This window comes from Hyperolius riggenbachi, chromosome 1 (genome assembly GCF_040937935.1).
Source record: "Hyperolius riggenbachi isolate aHypRig1 chromosome 1, aHypRig1.pri, whole genome shotgun sequence".
NCBI lineage: Eukaryota > Metazoa > Chordata > Amphibia > Anura > Hyperoliidae > Hyperolius > Hyperolius riggenbachi.
This window is the reverse complement of record NC_090646.1, coordinates 443,415,548-443,436,420: the sequence shown is the minus strand read 5'-3', so window position 1 is coordinate 443,436,420 and position 20,873 is coordinate 443,415,548. Positions and strand designations below refer to the sequence as shown.

At 45.1% G+C, this 20,873-nt stretch overlaps 2 protein-coding genes across 4 annotated transcripts in view; one reads left to right on the top strand and one right to left on the bottom strand.

Annotated features, from left to right (window-relative positions):
* Window positions 1-20,873, top strand: part of GGT1 (gamma-glutamyltransferase 1) — a 222,987-nt gene that overhangs the window by 29,333 nt on the left and 172,781 nt on the right. The gene's annotated exons all lie outside the window — the stretch shown is intronic.
* LRRC75B (leucine rich repeat containing 75B) overlaps window positions 1-20,873 on the bottom strand; it is a 97,768-nt gene that overhangs the window by 31,079 nt on the left and 45,816 nt on the right. For 2 of the 3 annotated variants that reach the window (XM_068238315.1, XM_068238313.1), the window contains 2 exons: window positions 7,648-7,948; window positions 7,304-7,432 (listed from right to left, as the gene is read on the bottom strand). In XM_068238315.1, the coding sequence (XP_068094416.1) occupies window positions 7,304-7,432; window positions 7,648-7,920 (402 nt within the window). In that variant the 5' untranslated portion in view covers window positions 7,921-7,948. Of the gene's footprint in view, window positions 1-7,303; window positions 7,433-7,647; window positions 7,949-19,343; window positions 19,406-20,873 lie in introns of those variants that run through there. The other variant, XM_068238309.1, reaches the window with a different exon arrangement.

The following is a 20,873-nucleotide window of genomic DNA, read 5'->3' as shown; positions in this document are numbered from 1 at the left end:
TGTTATGTCAGGCAGGCAGGCATAGTTAGAAGAGGGAATGAAAGAGGAGATAGAATTTAAGGATGCGAGAAGTTAAAGCAGAAAGACCAGAAGCAGAGAGATAGATCTGAATATAATCTGCATTTAGGTGGAAGGCAAAACAGCAATATCCAAATTAGTAATGTTGAAATGTCCTCATTATACAGTATTTACATTCTGAAAGATGATCTTGAGATTCTTAGTTTTGATCTTAAGAGACTCAAGGGGCTGTTTGAACTTGAGAATGCATTGGATGACAAGCTTCTAATGTCTAATGGTACTTTAGCAAGTCTTCTCTTTACAAAACCCTACTTTTCTTCCTTTAAAGCAGAATTATAGTCCAAATCCTCAAAGGCATAGAGATGGCACTTTTCCGCAAAAAATAAGCCAACCTCAACAAATACCAGAATAAATTGGTTGCCTTGTTCTGTGCGGCTAACCGATGCCTTATTGCTACATTTTGGAAAGGCCCTCTACCCCTCCCCACGGTCCTTTTAGATAAAATATGGTGGCTCTATAACATGGAGAAGTTACTTTTGCACCAGGGCCCCATTGTAGCTAGAACCAGCCCCGGCTAGGGGTCATACAGAGGGATTCCAGTGTCAATACCAAGGGATAATCCAAAGAGTAGTCGAATACAGGCAATAGGTCAGTGCAGGCTGTAAGTAAAGGGTAAACCAGCTTCAGGCAATAGGTCAGTCCAGGCAGCAATCAAAGGGTAAATCAGTTTCAGGCAGTAGGTCACAGTAGGTCACAACAGTAATCAAACAGATAACACATCCAGCAGCTAGCTCCAGTAACTAACACTATCACAGGCAACTAGTGACTCTTAGCAGAGCTTTAAATACCAGAATCAGCCAAGCCAATCAGAAGTAGCCACACAACTCACCCCCAATGACAGATGCTCCCATCACCAGAGATTGGCTCTACTGCAGAGCACAATCACTTCCTGAATGCAGCCGGATGCCGAAGGGAATACGCCGATGCCTAGCAACAACAAAGGTCCCATGCAAGTGCATACCCAAAGGGACATCAGGGATGTCATCCTTGTTTTGCGTGACTGGCTGCTGAGAGCTGTTAGTGGCAGCTCTGTTGCTGGAATGCAGAAAAGGTAAGATCGTGACAGTGGATATTCTGAATGAGTGTGGAAAACATTCTGAAAAAGTATCTGAAAATGTATTTCTGAATTTCTGTTAATAAGCTTTAACCCCCTTTCTATCTGACAGGTACAACTGACAGGTAGAACAGGAAATTAGAGAAAATCTCTCCTGTGTGCGGGAAGGGGAGGGGGGGATCCGCTTCACAGATGTTTCAGGAACATCCCTGATTGATAGTTTTATTCATAAATTTAATGTAGTCGAAACCTCTTTATCTGTCCTAATCACAGGCATTTCAAACCACTGGCACTACAGGTGCCTAGAGAGCACAGCTGTCTAAAAAGGCCCCTTAAAGAAAACCTGAACTGAACATTAAAAGTCAAAATAAACATACACAAGTCATACTTACCTCCTGTGTAGTCTACTCCTCAAACTATTTTTCCTCTCCTGCGTCCTGTTTTTTCCACTGTGATCAATGGAATTCTCCGTCCTCCATTTTGAAAATAGCTATTACCCCAAAACAGCTTCCTGGTCAGCACACTGTTAAACTGTAATATCACCCACTTGAGCCATAGGGAAACATGGACACATCAGTTGTCCTCTCAGCTGTAACTGACAGCAACTGATATATTTCAGTTCTGACAAAATGTTGTCAGAACTGGAAGGGATTATTGTCAGAAGAAAATGGTGAGCTTCTGAGAGGAACTGATGGCAAGGTAACTATGTAATGTTCATTTGAAGTTACCTCATGTGTTTATATTAAATAATTGTACTCTGTACAGGTTCTCTTTAAATTTTCTGGCAGTCCTGAGAGACTGACAACTAAGGGTGCAGACAGAAAAAGCTTTCGGCTCTCTGCACAAGTGTTCTAATGACTGCATCTGCTCAGCCACTGATAAGAAATCATACAAAGTTTCGTAGATAAAGATTTGTAGACAGTCTCTATTCGATGTTCCGCAGGGCCTTGTGTACAGGCCTTGCCCTCAACCTCTCCACCCCCTCCCCAAGTGCTGTGTACTGTAGTGATGTTGGAAAGTCTGCAGAGCCAGTTCTGCTCCTATAGAGGTGGACAGAGTGAGTGTAATAAGAAGCTGTGGCTGGGAGCACACTTGTCTGTCTGTGTTTTTCTGTATGCGTTTCCGCTCACCATGTGTGTCTGTATGTGTGAAAACACCCAGATTTATCACAGAAGCTAATGTAATTGACAGAGAAAATGCATGCAGTGCTTCATTGCTGTCAGTTTTTATCTGCACGGGGAAAACACATTCAAGTGTGCACTAGCCAATTAAATAACATTGGTTCTCAGTTTTCCTGTGCAGAAAACACACAGACGTGTACTCCCTGCATGAGGACAAGACAGCATACTAAAATCAGGACCTAGGAGCAGCAGCTGAGACTAATATGAGCCCCAGTGAGACTTTGCTTTCTGCATAGTGAGTTGCTGTGAGTGTAGCAGCAGGTCTGTGTTCTTATGAGGGCTCTGTCACTTGTGGAAGTCAGCTTCTAAAGCTCTTAAAGTAAAATGTGAGAATTGTGTATATTTTTTATACCATCAAATACTCTGGGGCCCTTTCTTGTCCCTGTGGCTGTGTGTAGCATCCACCGCAAGGAGCGTATTGAGCATACGTGGTCACAATCGTCGCTCCCCTCCGCTCTGGCCGGCATCCCCACTCACTCTGCCTTCAGTGTCGTGTCCCGGCTTGGTGACGTCATCGATGACAGACTCCTGTACCATTTATAATGGCTACATAATACATTTATTCCTAAAGCCAAACTTTAATCACCCTTGCCTAGGGCTTAACCTCAGCCCCTTCCTTACTGGTATGTAACCTTATGAAAAACCTGCACTACAAAATGTACTTTAAAATTAGATAATGGTACTCCCAGCAGTTTACATAAGGACTTACCACACTCTGGGCTTGATTCACTAAACCGTGATAACTCAAATATCACACCTTATAAAAGATATCACACCTTATCAAAGATATCACACCTTATCAAAGTTAACACGCCTTATCAGAGTAACATAGCAATCGCTATGAACTTATGCCTGCTAATTGGCAATGGCATTCGTCCTGCCCTGAGCCCCTGCGGGTTCGTAGTGCTCGCTATGCTACGCTGATAAGGTGTGTTAACTTTGATAAGTTGTGATATCTTTGATAAGGTGTGATATTTGAGTTATCACGGTTTAGTGAATCAAGCCCTCTGTGGGCTGCCATAGTCATAGTCTAATGTCCTACCAATATATTATTATGTATTTATATAGCACTGAAACTTTCCACTGCACTTTACAAAGAACATAGTCATGTCACTGACTGTCCTCTGAGGGGCTCGCAATCTAATCTCTACCATAGTCATAGTCTAATTTCCTTCCATATTATTAATATGTATTTATATAGCATTGACATCTTCTGCAGCACTATACAGATCACAGACATGTCACTGACTGTCCTCAAAGGAGCTCACAATCTAATCCTACCATAGTCATAGTCTAATATTTTCACTCTAGCATTGTTTTGGGAGAAACCAGTTGACTTATTATTATTAGTATGTTTTTGAGATGAGGGAGACTATGAAGTGTCTGAATGAAATCCATTGGGAAGATAGACTCCATAACTCCATGCAGATTTTGCCCTGGCCAATGTTCAAATCTAGGACTCAGCACTAAAATACAATAGTACTATCCACCATGCCTCTATTTGACTCATATATATCTACTCATCCATTTTATCAATTCTGACCCTCTACCACCCTTCCTCCCTCCATTCTACTTCTCTTCTCTCACTTACACTACTAACACACTGTGCTTATCTCCAGAATGGGTTATAAATCACTAAACTATTGTACAATCTCACTACATCAGCCCTTCAATGTTATGATATACCCACTCCAATCCTATCCTAACATATCTACATATCCCATAATGTTTGTGAAAAGTATTCTGAAATGAAGACTGACTCGCTTGATAATCTGATCCTGCAATGTGAAGAACATGATACCTTAGATTGTTCTGTGGAGACATGATGTTGGAACATGTAGTGTGGATGCTGTTTTTATTTGAGGTGCATAGTGGCAGCAGGTGCTGTATGGCATACAGAGCTAAATCATCCACAAGGCAAACCCAGGCAGCTGCCTAGGGCCTGGAGAGAGTCTAAGGGCCCTTTTCCACTACGGCATTTGCAATTGCTGAATCGCAAAATCGCAAACCGCTAGAGATTTTCCAAATCACTACGGTTTGCTTTTAACATAGGAATCGTGGTAGGTCATTCCCACTACTGCGATTTGTTTTTTACCTAATTGCGATCGCACGGCGGAACGATTATTGCCGCGATTTTGTTATGCAGTGCATAGCATAGCAAAATCGCGATCGCAAAGTCAGGAAATCACCACAAAATCTTGTACATTTGCTGAATCGCAATCGCTAGCGTTCAGCGCGAACGCTAGCGATTGCTAGTGGAAAAGGGCCTGGTGAATGCAAGCCCCCACCAAATCTAACTCAATAAGCCAGGTGACCATCATTGGAGGGCAAAACGAGTTATATTGCCTAGGGCCTCATTTCATAGTAATCCTTTTCTGATGGCTTATATCATATGCATAGTGTATAGTGTGTGCAATTTGTATTTGTTATTCTGTGTGTGCGTGACATAAAGAATATGATTTGACAAGAAAATCACCACATTCTGGCTGGTGACATGGCAAGTGAGCTATCAAGATGTAAGATGGGGGTGTAATCACTAAACTGCGGTGAGCAGAATAACGTGCATAAAGTCTTACTGCACGAGTAATGTATTGCATTGCACTCTACTCATCATTCGGTACGACTTTACACTGGTTATTCTGCTTATCGAAGTTTAGTACATACATCCCATGGTGTCTACCAACCTTCTGAATCCAGCCTAAAAAAATGACAAGACCCCTAGTAGTACCCCGTTAACTATCTTCTTCTTATTTTTATTTCTTCAGTTGCATGTGTGAAGGAAAAGACCACTGCCAATGCAAAGATAGCAATGGAGGGGTCCTATCATCACTTTACAAACCAAAAATAGATCTCAGCGTTCATTGACAGTTACAAGGATATCAGAGAACTTCCTCTGATTCTCAAGGGATGAAGAAGTCCATCATACACTAACAATTCAATGCCTGACTGATACAATCACATCCTCTCCCTGATGCAGTAGAAAATCTGCCATCTGCACCTGGCTGCTTGAGATATTCCACTTCATACACATTTTATTAGCTGACTGACTCTTCCTAAAATCTGTAAAAGCGAAGATATCCTGCCTAGAACAGATTTTATTTAAATATGGAACTGAGTTTTCCATCAGTCTCAGTTCCAGTAGCATAATATGATGAGCATATTGTTAACGTGAACCTGAACTCAGAACTTTGTCTCTGCAACAGCATGATAACCTTTACAGAAAAAAAAAATTCTTGTTACAGCTGATATACTGCAGGATTTGTATCTACTTCCTGCCTTCATGGCAGCAGACATATTGTTAACATCCTGTGCTTTCAAATTAGCCTCTCTGTCAGCTGACACAGGGGAGAGATCAAATCACAACTTGTGATTAGACACAGGTGAAGGGGAATTAGACAGGCTAAACTCTCTAAATACATACATGGGGCATTTCTTTCTGTTTTCCTTCTGTCCTGTGCAAGAGTTCAGGTCCACTTTAATTTAAAAATGAGGTCCAGGGCTGGATTTACCATAAGACACTGCAGGCACGTGCCTACAGGCGCCTGATGATGGAAAGGCGGCTCACTCCCCTCCCCTAGTGCCAGAGGCGTAGCAATAGGGGTTGCAGAGGTTGCGACCACATCGGGGCCCTTGGGCCAGAGTGGCCCTCCCTCAACTGCAGAATTAGCTCTCTATTGGTCCTGTGCTCATAATAATCACTTCTATAGATGCTTTGAATATTGGTAATCATTAACAAGCTATTTTCCATCCCCTTCTTGCACCTCTGACACTGTAGTTGCCATTGGCAGGTTTTGGTGTGCCGTATCAATTGTTATGTATAGAGTGCTTGGGGGCCCCATTGTAAAACTTGCATCGGGGCCCACAGCTCCTTAGCCAGGCCACTACCTAGTGCCTCCCTCCCTCCTTCCCTATGCAGAGTCCTGAGCAGAACATAAATGAGAGGTTATAACCCTGCTCTCGACATTCCACTGACGAGATCTCCTTTTAGTCGGAAGCACCACTAGCTACTTAATACTGAGAGTACCTCTGGCTACCTAATGCTAAGGGGCACCTGTAGCAACCTAAGACCGGGAAGGGAAGTAAGGGTGAAATTACATCTGGGCCAGCCAGCACACTTGTGCAGTTCAGTGGGGGGGGGGGGGATCTGTAGGTTTATGGAGGGTGAAGTCTAGGGTGCCAGGACATCTGTGCCTATAGGCTGCTGTGATGTAAATCCGGGCCTAATGAGGTCTATGAAAACAATGTTTTTATGGCAAAGTAAAATGTGTTCCCTGTGTTTTGAGCTCCTCAAGCCACATAGACAGACAATGACAGAGTAAGATAAATAGGGAAGGATAATTCACTGCCTCCCTGACCTGCAAAGCTGCCCTACCAACTATTGCAATCAAGTGTTCTTCAATTATTCCATCATTTAATGCAACATACGCCATTCTATTCATGTCAGTCAAATCAAATGCTCTTGACCACATCATTTATTTTCCTTTTCTTCTTGCCTGTGTTCCCATCACTGCTTGATTCTTCTCCACCTCTCCTATCAGTGTGGGTCCCTCCTCTGTCATTCCCCTCCTAGTCTCCACCCTTCCTAACTGTTCCATGTCCTTATCATTGATATTCAGTACCAGTCCTGGTGCTTCTGGAAGGTTTTCTCTCCAAGCTGTGGAAAGCCCAGGGGAAAAAAAACACTGAACAGACTTATTGATATCAACGCCAGGCTTAGACACAATGCATAAACATATTTACATCTGTGCAATTGCTGGCCACTATAATGAAATACAATTGCTCTGTCCTGAAAACATGTATGACATTACAGGTTATGTACGCAATTATTTCTGAAATTTCATTATGAAGAAAACAAAATCAGATTAAACTCTTAATCAGATTAATTCCCTAATCACTGGACCTGTTTCCATTATCAGACTGCTTCAAGCAAAAGAAGCAGACAATCGGTAGCTATTGTGTGCAGATATAGTGAAAAGACTTTAACTCTTACCTTCCTGGGACATTGTAGTTCTCTTGCCAGACTGAGCAGCAGTTCATGGGAGATGGGATCTACCAGGTTGAGGAAGGTGACATGCCTATATAGAATATCATTGAGGAAAGTGCCCTCCAGGCCCAGGTCCTAGGGAAACAGCAAAAGGAGAAGGTTACCAAACTCAGGGCCAAGGTTATCTAGAAAGAGAAAAAGTTCTAGTGGAAAAACTATAGCTTTGTATGATTTATTGTCAGGATCTTCTGTAGGAAAAGTGTAATAAGAGCTGACAACGAGATATCCACATGGATCTCCACAAGCAACAGAAGGCTGACTTCCAGCATAGGCAGCACTGGGCTCCTCACCTTGCGGAGCAACTTGAGGATATGGAGTGCCCGCTCCTGCTTGTGGTCCCGGATTAGAGCCTGGATGTCTCTTATCCACGCTGCCCTCCTCACATATGGAGCTGGCTTGGTCTTCCTTAGCACACCAGGGATTCGTTCTGAGTTCAGAATCAGCGATGTGATTGCAAAATCGGCACTTCTGGAGCCTGTAGCCTCCCCTCTCAGGGGCCCCGGGTCCATTCCATCCTCCTGCTCATCTTCCAGACTGCTCTGTCTGCTCATCCGACCACCCATCACCTCTCCACGTCGTACAGCGTGTTTACTGATACAGAAGATGCCAATATTAGAAGAAGGAACCTAGCCTACCATAGCCAACACAGTCATTGTTATTCCTGCCTATATATGCATTCTTTTATGTCCACACCCAATGAAAAGCCTCTGTTGTGTTGGTGCCAATTAACTCTTTTCCCTTGATGCCTTGTCAGTCGCTATAATAGCTCTTTGTATCAGTAGCCATATGCTCCGAGAGCCCCTAATTACTGACTAGTTAATACATGGGGTATGGATGGATCTCTTCCACAAAGCACACGTAGCCCTACTGCTGCCTGCTAGGAGCTGTCCACTGCTGGTGCTGAAAGCAGATTCGTGCAGCACTACATGTCAGGCGCTGCGCTATGTCACCCAGCAGTGTGTGTCAGGTGTCTGTGGTACAGCAGGGCCTGATCAAGGTTCCGAGTCCGGTTCTGCTGTGTAAATTGGAAGGACTGAGTCTGTCTGGAGCTGCCTGTCTTCTGTTTGTTTATATTTCAGCTTCCCGTTTGGACCAATCAAAAGCTGTGCAGAGCATAGTGAAGGGGGATGGTTGTTGGTTGAGAGCAGTGTGTCTGGGATGGTGGAGGGAGTCGTGAAGAGAGGGGCTGGCTGTGTGTCTCAAGAGAAAGTGAGCAGGGAGGGCAGCATGTCAGGGTGTGACTGGAAAGAAGAAACCAGATGTCTGGCATGTTTGTGTCTGTAGAAGCAATACTACATGCTTCTTATCCTGCACAGCTCAATGCAAAACAGTACCCAGGACCATTTACAGCCTTTTTTTGTCACTCCAAGCAAGAAATCCTGTGTCACCAATATGCACAAACACACACACACACTTAAAAATAAAGATCGCACATAGGATAGAACACTTTGCATATGATATAAACCATAAGTCATCAGGAAAGAATTACTATGAAATGGGGCCCTAGGCACAGATGACACTTTTTAACCTCCACTGGTGGTCACCTGTCTTTGTTAGTGAGATTTGGTGGGAGCTAGCATCCGCCAGGCATCTAGACACTCTCCAGGCCCTAGGCAACTGCCTAAGTTTGCATTGTGGACAATCCAGCTCTGTATAGCATACAGCACCTGCTGCCACACTATGCACCTCAAATAAAAGTTCGGACATCACGTCCCCACAGAACAATTTAAGGTATCATGTCCTTCACATTGCAGGTCACCTGGCTTATTTAGTTAGATTTGGTGTAAGTTTTTATCCACCAGGCCCCTAGACTCTTTCCAGGCCCTAGGCAGCTGCCTAGGTTTGCTTTGTGGATGATCCAGCTCTGTATGCCATACAGCACCTGCTGCCACTATGCACCTCAAATAAAAACAGCATCCACACTCAGTGGCGGACACAGGCAGCAGTGGGCCCCTGTGCAAAATATCAATTGTGGGCCCCCCTGACCTGCGCGCCGCGGCAAAAAATGGGCGTGGCTATAACCTACGACGCGCGAAGCACGCCGCAGCAAAAAATGGGTGTGGATAGAACCTGCGGCGCGTAGCGCCGCGGCAAAAAATGGGCGTGGCAATGACCGGATAAGGGCGGAGCTAACTGTAATTTAAAGTGATCCCGGGGTGAGAGTGATATGGAGGCTGCCATATTTATTTCCTTTTAAACAATACTAGTTGCCTGGCGGCCCTGCTGATCTATTTGGCTGCAGTAATAAACTGAATTACACCAGCAACAAGCATGCAGCTTAATCTTCTCAGTTCTGACAATATTGTCAGAAACCCCTGACCTGCTGCATGCTTGTTCAGGGTCTATGGTTGAAAGAATAAGAGGCAGAGGACCAGAACGGCAACCAGGCAACTGGTATTGCTTAAAAGGAGAGAAATATGGCAGCCTCAATATTATTCTCACCTCAGGTTCCCTTGAAAAGTGCAACGCAAAGACAGTGGGCCCAGGTTTTGGTGACCCTTTCCCCAGAAAATTCACATAATGTGAGCAGGTTTTCTCATGAAAATACACATAATGTGAGCAGATATGCCCAGAAAATACGTGCAATCATGTCGGCAGATATGCCCAGAAAATACGTGCAATCATGTCGGCAGATATGCCCAGAAAATACGTGCAATCATGTCGGCAGATATGCCCAGAAAATACGTGCAATCATGTCGGCAGATATGCCCAGAAAATACGTGCAATCATGTCGGCAGATATGCCCAGAAAATACGTGCAATCATGTCGGCAGATATGCCCAGAAAATACGTGCAATCATGTCGGCAGATATGCCCAGAAAATACGTGCAATCATGTCGGCAGATTTGCCCAGAAAACACATGCAATCATGTAGCAAATTTGCCCAGAACATACATGCAATCATGTGGCAGACCTGCCCAGAACATACACGCAATCATGTGGCAGACCTGCCCAGAACATACACCTGCTAAAATAAATAATAAAAAAAACCATTTACTCACCTGCAGCAGCAGACCTCCTGTCCCAGCCTCCATCCAGCGCGCAGCTCCCATGGGTGGTTGGGTGGATAGGTAGCCTGGTGGGTAGGTAGGTAGGCAGCCCTTAGCCGGGTGGGTAAGTAGCCTGGTGGGTGGCTGGGTAGCCGGGTGGGTGGGTAGCCTGGTGGGTAGGTAGCCTGGTGGGTGGGTAGGTGGGTGGTTAGGTAGCTGGGTGGGTGGGTAGGTAGCCTGGTGGGTCTTTAGGTAGGTAGCCTGGTGGGTTGGTAGGTAGCCGGGTGGGTAGGTAGGTAGGTAGCCTGGTGGGTGGGTAGGTAGCCGGGTGGGTGTGTAGGTAGCCGGGTGGGTGGTTAGGTAGCCGGGTGAGTGGTTGGGTAGCCGGGTGGGTGGGTAGCCAGGTGGGTAGGTAGCCGGGTGGGTAGGTAGCCAGGTGGGTAGGTAGCCAGGTGGGTAGGTAGCCGGGTGGGTAAGTAGCCGGGTGGGTAGGTAGCCGGCAGGGTGGTTAGGTAGCTGGGTGGGTAGGTAGACGGGTGGGTGGTTAGGTAGCCGGGTGGGTAGATGTGTGGGTGGTTAGGTAGCCGGGTGGGTAGCCGGGTGGGTGGTTAGGTAGCCGGGTAGGTAGCTGGGTGGGTAGGTAGCCGGGTGGGTGGGTAGGTAGCCGGCAGGGTGGTTAGGTAGCTGGGTGGGTAGGTAGCCGGGTGGGTAGACGGGTGGGTGGCTAGGTAGCCGGGTGGGTAGGTAGCCGGGTGAGTGCGTAGATGTGTGGGTGGTTAGGTAGCCGGGTGGGTGGGTAGCCGGGTGGGTAGGTAGTCGGGTGGGTGGTTAGGTAGCCGGGTGGGTGGTTAGGTAGCCGAGTGGGTAGGTAGCCGGGTGGGTGGGTAGGTAGCCGGCAGGGTGGTTAGGTAGCCGGGTAGGTAGCCGGGTGGGTGGGTGGGTAGCCGGCAGGGTGGTTAGGTAGCCGGGTGGGTAGGTAGCCGGGTGGGTGGTTAGGTAGCCGGGTAGGTAGCCGGGTAGGTAGCCGGGTGGGTGTGTGGGTATCCGGGTGGGTAGGTAGCCGGGTGGGTAGGTAGCCGGGTAGGTAGCTGGGTGGGTGGTTAGGTAGCCGGGTGGGTGTGTGGGTATCCGGGTGGGTAGGTAGCCGGGTGAGTGTGTGGGTAGCCGGGTGGGTAAGGTAGCCGGGTGGATGGGTGTGTAGCTATCCGGGTGGGGGGCCCGACTCCTATCCTCCCTCACTCACCTCGGGGCCCCCCTCCCGGTATGCGCGGCGGCGGCGGCGGCGGCGGGCGGGAGAGCAGAAAATCCAGGAAGTCTCCGCCGGGGCTGCAGCAGACACTAGAGGCTGCTGCCGCTTGGTCTCCCGTGTCTCCAACTTTGTACACTGCTCGCTACTAAACCAGGAAGTAGCGAGCAGTGTACAAAGTTGGAGACACGGGAGACCAAGCGGCAGCAGCCTCTAGTGTCTGCTGCAGCCCCGGCGGAGACTTCCTGTATTTTCTGCTCTCCCGCCGCATCGCATGAGGGGGAGGGGGGGGCCGATGTGAGGGGGGAGGACAGGAGTAGGGGCCCCCCAGGTTAAAATAAAAATAAAAGGTAAAATTAAAAAAAAAAAACTGCAATACTTAATGGGCCCCTGAAGCAGCGGAACTTCAGGGGCCCTCGTGCGGCGGCACGGCCTGCACGGCCGTATGTCCGCCACTGTCCACACTACAAGTTCCAACATCATGTCTCCACAGAACAATCTAAGGTATCATGTTCTTCACATTGCAGGATCAGATTATCAAGTCAGTCTTCATTTCAGAATACTTTTTCACAAACATTATGGGATATGTAAATATGTTACCGCCTGTTAGGATAGGACTGGAGTGGGTATATCATGACATTGAAGAGCTGACGTAGTAAGATGGTACAATAGTTTAGCGATTTATAACCCATTCTGGAGATAAGCACAGTGTGTTGGTAGTGTAATGAGACAAGATAAGAGAAGTAGAATGGAGGTAGGAAGGGTAGTAGAGGGTCAAAATTGATTAAATAGCAGATAGATATGAGAGGAATAGAGCCATGGTGGATAGCACTATTATATTATAGTGCTGAGTCCTAAATTTGAACATTGGGTAGGGCAAAATCTGCATAGAGTTTCTATCTTCCTCCGGATTTCATTCAGATACTTCATAATCTCCTACATCCCAAAAACATACTAATAAGTCAACTGGTTTCCCAAAAACCATCCTATAGTGAGAATATCAGACTATAACTATGGATTTTAAGCTCCTCTGAGGAAAGTCAGTGATATAACTATCTGATCTGTAGAGTGCTGCAGAAGATGTCAGTGCATATACTAAATACACAGGGCAGCCATCGGGGGGGACAACTGACACTGCAGTGAGGGGCCCAGGGCTTCTGGGGGCCCTGGGCCTCCCCCCCCCCCCCCACCAAAAGCGCTTCAAGGGTCACATGTGCTGGCTGTGGGCCTGTGGCTCACCTACCAGCACACCGCGTTCCAGCACTAAGAGAAGAGTGACAACAACGATTGAACGTGGGGAGCAGATGAATGAGCCCGCTACAGCAGACTTTCTATACTGGGGCACCACCTATATCTGGCTACAGGCTACCTATACTGGGCCACCCACCTATACCTGGCTACCTATACTGGGGCCGGAATCACCTATACCTAGCTACCTATACTGGGGCACCACCTATAGCTGGCTACCTATACTGGGGCATCACCTATACTGGGCTACCTTTACTGAGGGCACCACCTGTACCTGGCTACCTATACTAGGGCACCACCTATACTTGGCTACTTATACTGGGGCTCCTATAGCTTGCTACCTATAGTGGGGGCACCTGTACCTGACTAACCTATACTGGTGCACCACCCATACCAGGCTACCTATACGTGGGGCAACTATAGCAGGCTACCTATACCGGGGCACCACCTATAGTTGAATACCTATACTGGGGCACCTGTATCTTGCTGGCCTATACTGGGACACCAGCTATACCAGGCTACCTATACTGGGGGCATCTACACCAGGCTACCTATACTGGGACACCACCTATAGCTGGCTACTTATACTGGGGGAACCTATACCTGGCTACCTATACTGGGAGCACGTATGCCTGGATACCTATACTGGGGCACCTATACCTGGCTAGGGCAGGGGGACGAGCTGAGACAGAAGAGGATAAGAGGTAACACAGGGGGATAAAAGATGCACAGGTTGAACAGAAGTGGACAAAAGATGCACAGGGAGAAAAGAGATGAGATGGGAACACGAGGTCACACAGAGGGACACAAAAGAGGCACATACTGAGGTGAGACAAAGGGGGACAAAAGAGTCAGAGGAAGAAAAGAGGGGGACAAAAGAGAATGGATAAAGGATAAGAACGAACCTACAAGTCCCTATCTCATTTGTTAACCGGGGACTACCTGTATTTTACTAGTATTTGGCTCCACCCACAACATGCCATGGTCAAGCCCACTTTTTGCCACATCACGCTGTGCATGCTGCTTTCTTCAGTTTCGGAGCCATGCATATTTTTCACAGCAGCGAACTTTGCGAACGGACATGGGGTGGGGTGGCTAGTGGGCGGGCACAACAAACAGTGGGTGGGCCCAGGGAAGGGGGACCCAGGCCTGATGATGTGTGAGGGGCCCCAAAATTTCTGATGGCAGCCCAGTAAATACATAATAAGAATATGGTAGGACATTAGCTATGACTAAGGATTATACTGTGAGCTACTCTGGGGACAGTCAGGGACATGACTATGTACTCTATAAAGTGAAGCAGATCGTGATTCCCTCCCTTCAGAAACTTTGCTGCAGGGCAGTATTCCAACATGGTAAAAAAAAAAGCACACACCTCCAAGACAACCATTGCCATGCTAAAGAAACTGAGGGTAAAGATACTGGACTGGCCAAGCCTGTCTGCAGACCTAAACCCTATTGAGCATCTGTGAAGCATACTCAAATGGAAGGAGGAGGAGCACAAGGTCTCTAAAAATCCGCCAGCTTTGTGATGTTGCCATAGAGGAGTGGAAGAGGATTCCAATAGCATCCTGTGCAGCTCTAGTGAACTCCACGCCCAAGAGAGTTAAGGCAGTGCTGGAAAATAATTGTGGGTACACAAAATATTGACACTGTGACAAGTGAGTGCGGTAGTTCAGAGATGAGCGGGAAATTACCGCTAGCAGTAAATGAGGGTTTTTGCAGTGAATTCATTAAAAAAATTCAGAGTGCGAGGTGATTGCGTTAGCTGTCGGTAAGTGTGTGGTGTGGTGCGGAAAGCTGTCGGTATAATTTTCTGAGTGCGGTAGTTTGCCGCTGACTTCCTAATGACAAGGTGCATGCTGGGTAGAAGTGGGCAGTTTTAGACACACGTGACTTATTTTTTACAAATTATAAATGATTATTATATTTTATATTATATATAATATATATATATATATTAATAATAATAATGTATATTTATATATATTTTTATATATATATATAATATATATATATATAATTATTATTATAAATTATCTAACTCTGTACGATTTCTAAAAGCCTGGGTGATATTACAACCACCCTTCCTCCTCTGTATCCTTTAAAAATGTCATAACATTAACCACTTAAGCCATCAGTCGTTTTCACTTTATGCATCCGAGCAATGTTCACCTCCCATTCATTACCCTATAACTTTATCACTACTTATCACAATGAACTGATCTAAATCTTGTTTTTTCCGCCACCAATTAGGCTTTCTTTGGGTGGTACATTTTGCTAAGAGCCACTTTACTGTAAATGCATTTTAACAGGAAGGATACGAAAAAAACGGAAAAAATTTATTATTTCTCAGTTTTCAGCCATTATCGTTTTAAAATAATACATGCCTCCGTAATTAAAACTGACGTATTGTATTTGCCCATATGTCCCGGTTATTACACTGTTAAAATTATGTCACTATAACAATGTATGGCAACAATATTTTATTTGGAAATAAAAGTACATTTTTTCCGTTTTGCATCTATCACTATTTACAAGTTTAAAATAAATAAAATATAGAAATATTTCATCTTTACATTGATATTTAAAAAGTGTAGACCCTTAGGTAAATATTTACATGGTTTTTTTTTATTATTGTAATGTTTTTTGTTTTTGTTATATTAAACATTTTATTTGGGTATTTTTTGGGAGGGTGGGATGTAAACAGTAGTTTTATAATGTATATGTGTGTTGAGTTTTATTTTTTTTACTTTTAGTTGTAGTTTTACTTTTTGGCCACAAGATGGCGGCCATGAGTTTGTTTACTTGACATCACTCTAAGTGTAACATATGCTTAGAGGGACGCATGGGGGACGCAACAGCCAGAAAAAGCGGAGCTTCTGAGAGAAGCTGTCGCTTTTTCTGCGGGGGAGAGGAATCAGTGCTCGGGCACCATAGCCCGATTCACTGATTCGTGTGCTAACGATCCGCGGCCGGGAGCACGCGTGCACGCGCGCGATTGGCCGCGGGAACGCGTGGACGCGCACATGGCCTACTGGGCGTAGCTAGTACGTCCAGGAGGCCAAAGTAGTTAAGTTGAAAGGGTTTCATTTGTCACCTAAAATGCTACTGTGTAGAGCAAACTCGCCAGGTCTTTGTTGGTGATAACAACATGTTATTTTTCGCTTCCTTACTCCCCTCTTTTTTTTCATGAATACACATCATTCAGTTTACCAACACAAACAACGTTTTCATTACCGCACTATTACCGCGGTAAAACATGCGTAAAACGTGCGTTAAATTTTATGAATCCACTATCAACAACATACCATGCGGTAATTTACCGCTTGAGCGATGACGCATGCGGTAATGCTTTATGAATTGAGGCCATTGTGTATAATTTTAACATTCTTCACTTATGGGTGTACTTACTTTTTTCCAATGGTTTAGCCAATAATGGCTGTATGTTGATTTATTTTGAGGGTAAAGCAAATTTACATTGTTATACAGGCTGCATACTGACTACTTTACATTGTTTTAAAGTGTCATATCTTCAATGTTGTCCCATGAAAAGATATAATAAAATATTTAGTAAAATGTGAGAGGCATACTCATGTTTGTGAGATACTGTACAGTATAAAAAATTGGGGACACTGCATTCCAAAAACAGACCTGCCACACCTGAATTATTAATTGCTCAGGCGTGCACCACCTCAAACAGGCTGAATACACACTTTGCACACAAAACAGATATTGCTCATTACTTGCTCCTCCTCTACAGTAGAAATAGACAAGGAGGTGCTGGTAAATTAATTCCAGTTTGCATTAAAACGGTATGCAGTTCAAAACTGGGACAGTGAAAACAACCAGTAAGCGTTTGATTGGCCTAATTCCAAGCAGTGTACAATTTGCATGAAATCTGCAAACTGGAATAATTAGCATCTCATTGTCTAGCTCTACTCTGCAGCACTACAGTATAATTTCGTTATAATAAACTTGGTTATAGTAAACATCCTGGTATAGTAAACTACCTCTCCATGTCCCAGCCAATCTCCATAAGTCTATGGGAGCAACACCTGGCATAGTAAACCCGGATATAATAAAACTTCTCTTATAGTAAACATGTTTTTTGGCCCCTACGTGACGCTGACTCTGGATATAGTAAACCGTGTGCGGCGCACGTGTTATATGTCAGTGGACGGGACATGCATCATATGTCAGTGGGCAGCGTATGCGTCATATGTCAGTGGGCAGCATTTGGGTGGTGCATGCATCATATTGCAATCCAAGGAGAGTGAATCATATGCATCATATGCATCATATGCATCATATGTTGAGTGGATGGTGCATCCGTCCAGCGTTTGGGTGGTGCATGCGTCATATGTTGGTGGATGGTGCATCCGTCATATGTCTGTACCCGGCGTATGCGTCATGTCAGTGGGTGGGGCATGCATCATATATCAGTGAGTGGTGCATGCATCATATGTTAGTGGGTGGAGCATGTGTCATATGTCAGTGTGAAACCCATGGTCGACTCCTGTGTTCAGGATGGTTGCAAGTGAGTTCATGCCTAAGAACATTTGTAAGACAAGAAGAATGGCACCGATGCTGTATCTACAGTACTGTACAAATAAGCAGCCTGGGGAAAATGAGGAATAATGTGAATGTAAACAAAAGAGGATGCAGTGTTACCACTTCCACTTTGCAATCACTGATAAAAGTATCGTCACAGTCCTCCCACTGGATTGTATGCACTCCCATGTATCTTTTCCCTTGTTAGCGATGATGCTCCTGGTAGCGTGTGGAGCACAGTACAAGCTACTTTCACTTGTAGTGCAGATCAGAGTGGGCCTAATCCCTGCAAAACTAAGAAGAATGGAGAGGAGAGTACTAAGTCCCACCCGCGGAGGTATCGGGGCCACTCGCATTACAAATGCAAGTGGCTTATCATGATTGGCTGCATTTTGAAGAGAGGCTTCATAATTGGCTCAAGTGTGAGCAGAAAGTTTTGCAGGACATATGCTGCAAGTCTTGCCCGTGAGGTACCAGAGCCACTCACAGGAAGTGAGTGGCTGCCTCTATTCAGTGATAGCTACAATTTTTAAGGAGCCCTGGATACTGTATCAGCAATTTGTCCAGCCTGGCCATGCAAGCCTAAGGTATACTTAAATTTGTAGTCCACCAAATGTACAAGTACTTGTACAGTCCTTTGCAGCACTTCTAGGACAATTTCTGATATAGTAAACTTCTAATATAGTAAACCACTTTTCCTGGTACCTTGGAGTTTACTATGATGAGATTATACTCTTTGATACCGCTGCATTGGCATAAACAAAACCACATTTATGTGTATTTTGCGACTCCCATATACACTCTCAATACAAAGAATCCAAGTGTGAAGGAGCACCACGTAAAAGTAGAATACTAGTGTGCCAAGACCCCTGCCCCTGTGTCTCAAGGGGCACACAGCGGTCCAGAACAAAGATGGATCAGCACCACTAAAGTAGTGTAATAAAGCTTTTATTACATCACATACAGGCAGCAGTTGCCCCTGCCTGTGTGTGATATAATGAAAAAGATTCATTACCCATTTATTCCCATCAATTATATTGTTATGTTCCTTATTTTCAAATGTTAAAATGAAGAAAACCTAATTATTATAGAAAGAACCACTGTGGTTTGCATGATAAAACTGCATCTTTTGATTCTCAATTATTTGTGTTATGCATGGCGAGGGGTGTGGCAGGGTTGTGTCTTAAAGTGTTCCTCTTTCGTATCTCAAAAAATTGGGAGGTATGGCATCAACCAGGTACAGTTCATTAGTCCCCATTCATTTGAATAATCCTGTATATTGACAATTTATATCACCATGCATGCAGCATATTACTCTGTTGGTTAATTAAATAATATAGGGCAGCTGCAGTCAGAGCCAGAAAAGGCATTGCAAGCATCATAAAATGTGACTGCAATGGATTACGTAAGTTGTTCATTAAACCTAAACTGGGTATATTTTCTCACATAAACACTGCATCACCAGCATAGAATAACATAGTGCTTTACTGAGTAAACTCATTTGTTAACAATATGTGCACTGTAAAGTGATCTCCGCCCCTCAAGGAACAAGTACCGTATATACTCGAGTATAAGCCAACACGAGTATAAGCCGACCCTATAACTTTTACCATAAAAAACAGGAAAAAATGATTGACCCAAGTATAAGCCGGGGGTATAAAATGCAGCATGTATAAACGCTCTCCTGTGTACTCCCAGTTACACAGCACTTAGCTGGTACAGTCTCATTTGAGTGTTATAGCAATTAAGCAGTGGCACATGTTAGTTCAGCCCCCTGCAGGCAAATTACAGGTGAGAAGAAGGTGGAATGAATTGACTGAGCTCATGTCAGGTTGGATTACAGTGTACATCTGCTGATCCTGAAAGGCTGATTCTGATTATATTGCCCCCTCTGCTGCCATATACTTGCAAGATTATGATGCTGGCTGGCTGAATTTCTCTGGCCCTACCACACAAATGTGATACACTGTGACACAAGCTGGAGTGAAGCAGCAGTGGACATAAGACAGAACAGAGAGTTCAATTGTGGTGTCACAGTGTCACCAGCAGTGACATCAGCCAAACAACCTTCTTCTAAAGACCCAGCAGCAGAAGCAGCGGTCTCTATGGAGACAAGCATCACATGTCAACTGCTAGCAGCAGGTCTTCTGCCCTGGTTCAGTACGGAGATGAAGCTGTAGAGCTGGTGCTTCACATCATAGGTGGGAATGTGGAGATCAGCACTGTCCAAAGCAGTGTGTTTTGCTGACAGGCACAACCACCTACCCCCTCCCTCCCTGCCAAAGCGGTATACACCAGGTATTTGTCATGTTTTGGTAGCCTGCGTACCCTCTTCCCTGCATCAGACCGGAACTTTGTATCTAATGAGTATATTTCGGCTCCCTCTTGGCATGTGTAGCAGCAATGCACCGCACGTTTACTCACTTGTCCTCGCTTCCAGCTGCTTGCCTGTAACAGTCCCATCTCTATGACGTCCCGCAGCGGCGCACATAATAAGAGGCACAACTAGAGGATGTAATAGAAATGAGTATGTTTGACATGCAAGCTAAAGCTATCAGCGCGGACAAGTGAGTAAGCGTGGTGCATTGCTTCTACACATGCGGGGAGTTCGCTAAAATACAGTCATACAAAAGCTCCGATCTGACGCAGGGGGCAGCCAGAACATATACGCTTACATATTCCGGTGCGGTACCTGAAATATATATTACCAACCCAGGGTGGGGGTGGTGGCTGGAAACGTTATAGAGATTAATCCTGCATAATAATCCTGCAAATATATGGCCGGGCACTCGGGGAAGGGGGGGATGTTCTGCACTGCTCTGCATATGGTGTAGACACTCGTGGGGGGTAACACTTAGTTGAGACTCGAGTATAAGCTGAGACCCCCACTTTTGGGGCACTTTTTTGGTCCCAAAATCTCGGCTTATACTCGAATATATACGGTAATCAACACAAATAGACATGACAACATAAAGGGCTAGAACTTGGTTTTGTAGTTTTGTAGGTGGCCTGAAGGAATCCAAAGGCTACTTAATGAAAACATCTGCAAAGTGAAATATTGATTTTTTTTAAAGCAAAAATGTATTTTCACATTAGTAACATTCAACTTTCCTAATAAGTGTTGTTTGATTGAGTGGAGATCGGCATACTCTGTATTGAGTGGAGGTCGGCATACTCTGTATTAAGTGGAGATGGGCATACTCTGTACTGAGTGGGGATTGGCATTCTCTGTACCGAGTGGGTATCGGCATACTCTGTATTAAGTGGAGATCGGCATAATCTGTACTGAGTGGGGATCGGCATACTCTGTACTGAGTGGGGATCGGCATACTCTGTATTGAGTGGTGATCGGCATTCTCTGTACCGAGTGGGTATCGGCATACTCTGTATTGAGTGGAGATCGGCATAATCTGCACTGAGTGGGGATCGGCATACTCTGTACTGAGTGGAGACCGGCATACTCTGTATTAAGTGGAGAC